This window comes from Aphanomyces astaci (assembly GCF_000520075.1).
Source record: "Aphanomyces astaci strain APO3 unplaced genomic scaffold supercont1.25, whole genome shotgun sequence".
NCBI classification, from domain to species: domain Eukaryota; phylum Oomycota; class Saprolegniomycetes; order Saprolegniales; family Verrucalvaceae; genus Aphanomyces; species Aphanomyces astaci.
In genome coordinates, this window is record NW_009798288.1 from 266,789 (window position 1) to 274,553 (window position 7,765).

General features: G+C 54.1%; 2 protein-coding genes across 2 annotated transcripts; both read right to left on the reverse strand.

Moving 5' to 3' along the window:
* Positions 1–1,186: 1,186 nt before the first annotated feature.
* On the reverse strand, positions 1,187–2,334 carry H257_09870 (hypothetical protein; the record flags this gene model as incomplete). The annotated part of the gene is made up of 2 exons (XM_009836249.1): positions 1,187–1,982; positions 2,138–2,334. The coding sequence occupies 2 exons, from the start codon at positions 2,332–2,334 to the stop codon at positions 1,187–1,189; spliced, it is 993 nt and encodes a 330-aa protein (XP_009834551.1).
* Positions 2,335–4,772: 2,438 nt separating this feature from the next.
* Positions 4,773–6,087, reverse strand: H257_09871 (hypothetical protein; the record flags this gene model as incomplete). The annotated part of the gene is made up of 4 exons (XM_009836250.1): positions 4,773–5,064; positions 5,099–5,289; positions 5,452–5,671; positions 5,816–6,087. 4 exons carry the CDS (start codon positions 6,085–6,087, stop codon positions 4,773–4,775), a joined length of 975 nt encoding a protein of 324 aa, XP_009834552.1.
* Between the last annotated feature and the right edge of the window lie 1,678 nt (positions 6,088–7,765).

Below are 7,765 nucleotides of genomic sequence, written 5' to 3' on the forward strand. Positions count from 1 at the left end.
ACTTTCAGTTTTTGCCACCACTATAGTGGAAATAAGTATAGGACATTCGAGCTCAACGGCCTCCAGAAGGTAAACAACGATGCAAACAAGACTTCAATTTATCCTACAAGTACACACACATCTCCTAAGACATCCGTTTTCTTAGTCACATGCCTCGAGGTAGCCATCTCGACGAGGAAGAGAACATTACAATTATGCACCTTGCAGCGCCTGAAAACTCATTTCAACACATCTGTGAATGCACTGGACGCTCCAGGAATGTCATATCAACGTTTCTGAGGCTTAAGGCAAAGCCAAACGCCAAGGAAGACCCCCGAAACTGTCGTCTGGCGACAAGCAACAACTGTTTCGTCACGCGCTGTTGTCCGTGACTGCTCGATGCATTCACCAGCAACTTTTGAGCCATCTGAACCTTAGCTACGTCAAGAGCCAGACCACACGGCATCTCACAAAGGAAGTCTTCTCGAAGCGTCAAGGTGGTGGTGGTGGTGTGATGGTCTGGGCGGCGTTTTCGGTCAGTGGAAAAACGGATTTGGTCGTATTGGACGGTCGTCAAGACAGCGAAGACTATATTTGGAGTTGTCAAATTATTTCCATTTATTTATGGCCTTGACTGCTGTTCTGCAGCAAGATGGAGCGTCGATTCATCGATCACGCGAGACGATGGTGTTTTTGGCCAACGAAAACGTCGAGGTTATGGATTGGCCATCTCTATCGCCTGATCTCAACCCCAAATAAAGCTTGTGGGGGATACTGGCATGTCCTATTTACGCAAAGGTAAACAATTCAAGTCTAAACTTGATTTTATTCAGACAATTCAAATGTCGCGGGGTTTCACGACAAATCTAATGGGTAGGTGCGGTGTAGGCAAGCATGTAATCACCAAACGCATAGTTCAGGGCAAAATGTAAAGTCGAGTTAGTTGGTTTAGCTTCAAAGAAAAGAGTATTACTAATGGATAATCCAGGTCCAGGAGTCTGGTCCGGGAGCTCCATATATAGCTCAGAGTCTTGTCCTGGGTTCAGACCCCAGGGACTAACAATACAAGTTCAGCAAGCCTCCGAGAGCGCGGAGTGCAGGAAGCCAAAACACCATGGCTGGTCGCGGAACGTCCGAATATTCCCCGCGACATTCTCCCCCGTTTAAGTCCGAGCTCGCGCGAGGACTGGTAGGGGCATAGCATGCTTTAACCACAAAAAGGAAAGCTCGACACGATCCAGGGAGTCCCGACGCCGCCCAACGAAATGGAGAATGCTTCCTCTGGTAACTCACCTGCCCACACGGCACGCTCATCCGGTGCTGGCTCGATAGCACCCGCTGCCCCGACGAGCCAGATCGGGTAGAGCCGTTCTTCGATATCCACATGTCGAGAGTCGGGAAGTCCGGCCATATCGCACCGGGAGATAGCGTCAATCTGGGCTGCAGTGAATACTGGGGTGATATCCGAGTCCAGACGGGGATCTTTCTGTTTCCAATACTCAGTCCGGGTACTCCCGACGGTTACAGCACTCATAGTCCCCCCCCCCCGAACACGCCAAAACTGGGTCTGGACTAGCACCGGGTTCGTTGAGTCTCGAGAAGGGGCTCGTGGCTCCTCAGCGTCACTCGTCTCTTCCGGGAAGGTGGTCAATGGGCCCTGGACCCGAGGCAGGATCCGGGACAAGACGGAGGCAGAACCCCGTGGTTCCAGAGAATCTCCGTCAGGCGACGCACTAGCGTCGCGGGTGTTCGGTTCAGTTTGTCGACACGAACTTTCTTCTTTTGAGGGTTCTGCATACATGCCCTTCTCTTCCTTGGCTTCGCTCCCGTCCGTTTGTCGACGCGAGTTATCCCCGGCGCTTGGTCCTGTGTATACATCCGTGGACCCGGAGGTCTCTCCAATTGTCTTGATGCTCTTCGCTTCATTGCAGGGTACTGTGTATATCCTCTTCTCTTCCTTGTCTTCGCTCACGTCCGTTTGACGACGCGAGTCATCCCCGGCGCTGGGTCCTGTTTATACACCCGTGGTCCTGGAGGTCTCTTCAATCGTCTCGCCTCTTCCAGGCGCCTCATCGCAGCCTCTTCGTACGTCTGTCTGTTGCCATATGGTCTCTTTCGTTCCCGGATCTCCAATCGTCCCGCCTTCTTCTGTGCTCACGTGCTCACGGTGCAGTCTTCCGGGATGTGTACGGGGCGCGATTGCGCACCCGTCCCGTGCCTCGCGTCGGAGAGAGGTAGCATCGTGGCTTCTGTCTGTAACTTGTCTTCAGGGCGTTCCTGTATCCCGCCCTCTTGTTGTATGCCCTTCCACGCAGAGCCCAAGACTCCCTTCGTTTGCGGGAGTTGGCTCGGCATGCCATTCTTCGTATCGTTGCCCTGCCCCGGGGCAGTCCGAAGTTCGATTGTCGCCGAGTCCCGTACCACCCCGGGGAGGTATCTTTCATCTTGTTTGAGCCCTGGTATCCTTCCTCATCCTCCGGAGAGGGCTGGGATATCCCAGGGCTACGTGTACTTTGTTATCATCTACGGAGGTCATTTCCAATCTCGCGGTCAGTGCCACGCCACATCCGGCGGCTTGGTTCGGACCGCCGAGTCCTCATTGTTTATCGGAGTCGGGGCTGCCTTCAGTGTATACCAGGATTGCAGTGCAGCCACGACATGGGCCGGCATAGAGCTCTGCTTGGACGCGTTCAACGGACAACCCCAGCTCAAATGGCCCATCTTCCCATAGGTGTAACAGGTCGTATTTCCTCCTCGTTCTCCGAGTCCTGATCGACCTCCGGGCCCCGACGTTGTCCCTGGACAGGCTACAGTCCGATAGTCCGTGACCTTTGGAGCGGCACCGAGTACAGAACCACGACAACCGAGGACACTGTTCACGCGAGTGGCCCCGCATGGTTCACCTCCCGCAAATGACCTCACCCGACTTAGTTTCGTCGTCCGGATCCATGCCGATACGGGGCTGTACCGGGTTGTTTCCTGCCGGGTTGTCTGTAGAGATCATGGCGACGACATCTTGGATGGAGGAAAACTGGTCGTTGTTAGAGGTAGTCAAGCTCGTCATGTCGCGTTGAAGTCGTGAGATGCAGGCCTGGAGCTCCTGGAGATTTCCATTGGGCGTCGAAGAGGACTGAGTCCGGGACGTGTTCCGAGCGGACCTAGTCGGCGTCGCCGGAGCAACCGGTGTCGTCCGGGGGGACGATCGGGAACCATCCGTTCGTCTATCGATGTCCACATCTCGCTCAATCAGGTAGTCCAGGCTGATTTCGATAGTCTCAGGGCGAACAGAAGCTCCCCGGAGGCACGCGGCCACTTCCGCATCGCTACATCCATTGATCATCATAACCACGGTCCTATTGGCCTGCAATCCAGCCTCCCGGGAGGCTCCGCGATCCGCCACGCATACTCCCGGAAGATTTCCGTTGACTTCCGGTGGGAGTTGTCCGTAATTTTGGCCATCTTTCGACTCAGTGTCTTCTGAATGAACTCCTTCCGGAAAGCCTCCCCAGCCTCCACCCAGGAGACTGATTCGCTGTCACGGCACCGTCGAGCCCACCAGTCCTGAACGGAAAGTACCCCACAGGATGTCAGCCGGTCATCGAAGATTCGAACGACCTGGGTGTCGTTGAGCCCTTACTCCTTCTGGGTGATGTCCGAACTTCACCAGAAAATGTTCCAAAGAGATCGTTTGGTCGACACTATCGAACTTGGGCGCGTACTTGCGAGCATCGGACATGGCCTGACGTGAATTCGAATGGGGCTCCAGGGGTGAGTTGGGCTGCCCGGGACCAGTGCCATCTCCTCCGGGTCCGCCTCTCGGAGGGCCAGGAGAACCACCGTAGTACCCGCCGGATCCATCATGTCGGGGTTCTCCACAACCAGGAGGTCCCGGAGGGTCACCTCGGCCCCCGAAGGGTCCACCATAGTCACCCCCATTCGGTCCACTTCCAGAAGGTGCGAGAGGATTCGTTCGACCTGAGTAACCACCCCCCTAGCCGCCCCGGGACAGTAAACCTCTACCACCGGGTTCCGGACCATAAGAGGACAGAGAGGCATACCCCGACCCGGTATCACGAAGGGATGGCTGCGTGTACCCTACTCCGAGCGGCTGGCCATTGGCCCCTGAGGACGAGTACGAGTCGGCATCGCGATTGGGTCGCGACATGGGGGCCGCCGTCGGCACAAGTGGTAGCGGCGTGGTGTCCCGGTCCGTAAACGTTGGTGGCATCCGGAGCGAAGCTGATTCTGTCAGCACCTCAGTCTGCTGCATAAAACAGGTTTGGTCGAAGGCTCGGCGAGGCGTAGACAAGTTTGAGCGGGTGGTGGCCTGGAGTAAGGGCGCCGTAGTAAACATAGTATGCGAGACACCGCTTCCTTTTCACGGAGACCCCATCGGGGACAGAGTCGGAGTCCCATATGCCGCGTACATCGTTCGTCTTCTTGAGCGTGCATTGTTGGAGTTCGACTGCTCTTTGTTAGATTTGTTGCTGGGCCCTCTGGCGTTCCAACTCCGCATACGCCTGGCTCAGAGTGAGGTCCTGGACCGACCGTTCTCTGAACAGGGTAGCTTCTTGTTCTCGCAACTGCGATTTCTCCGTTTCGAAACAGGAGCGCGCTTCCTCTACTTGGCGCAGCCAGCACCTCTTCGTTGGGGTGCCTCTCCCATTACAGCTGATCCCTTGTCTTGGGCGAGGGATCTTCTCCGGACTGAGTGCGTTCTTGAGAAAGTGTCATGAACTGATCCTTGACCAACTGTTCGAGATCCTGGCGGCGTCCTTGTTCCGAAAGCAGGGTCACCGATTCTGCTCGGTCAGGATAGACTCCTGGAGTTCCCGGGCCATCTCTTCGCTCTCCAGGAGACGTCGATGCTCTTCTTCCCAGACTTGTTCCATCCCTTGGCGTCGCTGTACTTCCTCCTTCAGACTCCGTTCCCGTTCCCGCAGGGCTTCGCGGAGGTCTTGTTTTTCCTTTTCCAGGATCGGGCAATTTCCACAGGGCTTTCGCAGACTTCCGGAAAGAGAGGTCCCGGAGGGCAGCTGGGAGGGCCTCCTGTACTGACTCGAGTTCCGAAGCCTTCGACTGGACCTAGTCCCAGGCCAAAGCCAGGTCCCGGTCATACTGGGACTGAAGTAGGTCATAGGCAACCCCCTTCGAGTTGTCCTCATCACGGGCAGCTTCCCGTACTAGAAGGATTTCCTCTTGGTGGTTCCGCTTGAGGGTCCGGAGTTCTTCCCGGAGACTGGACATGAGTCCGTCGTGACGCAGATGGTCCTTCCGGCGGCGCACTTCGAGAACCCGTTCCGCATCCTTCTGGGACCGGGACAGGACTTCTTCATGCAGACGGCGGGCCACCAGGAGTTCGGAGTTCCCACTTCAGAGCCAGTTTTCGTTTCAGTTCCCGGGTCCGGTCCTCCCAGGAGAGAACATTCTTTTCCGCTTCCCCATGCAGAGCCTCGTTCGCGCGTTGGTTACCTGAGCCCGGGCAACGTCCAGCTCCTGAGTATAGCAGTCCTGGAGGTAGGTCAGGGCCTTCTGGAACTCATCCTGACGGCGACTTTCATGGGTTTCCGAGGCCCGCGCAATCCTCAATCCTTCGACCACCTCTACTAACTGGGTTTCCTGAACACCCAGTAAACGAGCCCGGTCCTCATTCGCTTGTTGGAAAAACAGTAGGGACGCCGTTCGTTTTACTCTTCAATGCCCCGAGTGAATTCTTCATAGGTCTTCTGAATGTCCCGTACCCCATCCGGTGGCCACCGTGATTGTGGCTACAATGGTATTCCCTGGTACTCAGGGACCGTTCCAGGTAGGCGTTCCTGATACCATACCCCCGTACTCCGCTTGGACTAGGGAGGTGTATCGCTCTAAGGTTTCGGCGTTGGACTCACGGCCGTCGGTGCCGGTTCTAGCCAGGGGAGACGTAAGCACCAAGGGCAGGTCTGCCGCCGATGTCAGCGCCGGTCTCTTCAACGGTGACTGCGTCTCCGGACAGTATGTCGGGGGCGACACGTGTGGCGACCCGTCAGCTTCCCGCTTTCTTCCCGGAGTCGATACTCGCGCGCTGTCATTGTCTTCTAACGGGACCAGACCCGTGGCCTGAGCGTTCATTCGTAGTTGGCGTTCGCTGTCCAGGAGTCCAAACTCGGAAGCTGTTCCGCAACAGCTGTCACCTCCAACTTCTTATTGGCGGGATTTTTCTAATTCTATTCCATTTTAACCCCTGATTGGTGCATCGAACAGCGCAAGATCTCGTCTATGATTGGATAGTTTCAGCGTGTTCTAGACCGTTTTGCTCGAAAAGTTACGCGACCTCCAAGTAAGCGGGAAATTGTTTTTGAACATCGTTTGTACGCAGTGCATTCATTACTCAATCTTCCAACTTCAAACAACGTACCAATCGTTCGCTAACCTGGTGGTATGCCTCCACCACAACCGCGCGCCCCTCCAGACCCTCTGAATGCCCCGGCACGCCGATTGGGAACGGCAGCTCACCTCACCAGCATGGAGCGTCATGCCATCTACGATACCCTTCTCGAAAGATCCTCAAGTGGCACACTGAGTCGTGGAGACGTCGTGGACGCTGCAAAGCAGTTCAACTGTCATGCACGCACTATTTCGCGCGTGTAGTATCGTGGACGGAAGTCGATACTGAACGGCGATGTCGTGGTGGACGTAGCATCAAAATTACGTGGTAAAACCTCTAGCAATTTATAGATATATTCGTTTTCATAGATATCAATATTAAGCGTTGTACTATTTTAGGAAATTCTGGCAGTAAGAAAAAGCGCTCAAAGGAAGAGATCGAAAAAATCATTCGACAAGTGCCGCACCACGACCGCCAAACCTTGCGCTCTTTGGCCAAAAAGTCGAGCATCCCCAAGACAACAATCGTGCGACACATGAGGGATAATCCGCGTTTGAAGGCTCGCTCAAGTTACGTCAAGCCATCTCTGACCCCGGTGAACGTTGAAGCCCGCCTACGTTTTGCAATGGGGTTTGTTCGACCCTTGCCAAATGGAACCTTCCCTTTTATCAACATGGACATAATTGTCCATGTTGATGAGAAATGGTTCTATTTGACAAAGGTGAATCGAAGGTACTACGTGTACGATGATGAGGAAGTGGCGGCGCGAACTGTCAAGTCGAAGCACTTCATCACTAAGGTCATGTTTTTGGCGGCTGTTGCCCGCCCACGTTTTGACCCGCACACGAGGCGCGTTTTTGATGGCAAGATTGGCGTGTGGCCGTTCGTGGAGGTCGTGGCGGCGAAGCGAAAAAGCGTCAATCGCGACAAGGGAACCTTGGTGACTGTTTCCTTGTCTGTGAATGCTGAGGTGTACTATGATACTGTAGTTACTAAGGTTATTCCTGCTATTAAGTCGAAATTTCCTAGTAGTACTACTAGTAGTGGTAAAGTTATTATCCAGCAAGACAATGCGAGCCCCCACAAGTGCGTGACCACAAGAAAGCTCGATGACCGTGGAATTAGTGGTATCGAAATTGCCAACCAGCCTTCGAATAGTCCAGATTTTTACGTTCTAGACTTAGGATTCTTTAATTCTATTCAAAGTCTGTAGCATCAAAAGTCAACTCGTTCAATCGAGGAGCTTGTCGATGCTGTGCAAGCCGCGTTCTATGAAATGCCTGTTGCTACCCTCTCGAAAACATTTATAACTTTGCAAAATGTTATGGAAATATCGATTGCAATTCATGGAAGTAATGACTACTACTCTGGTCCAAAATAGTTGTTAGGTTCATTTTGACTTGATTAAAGTATGAGGGACCA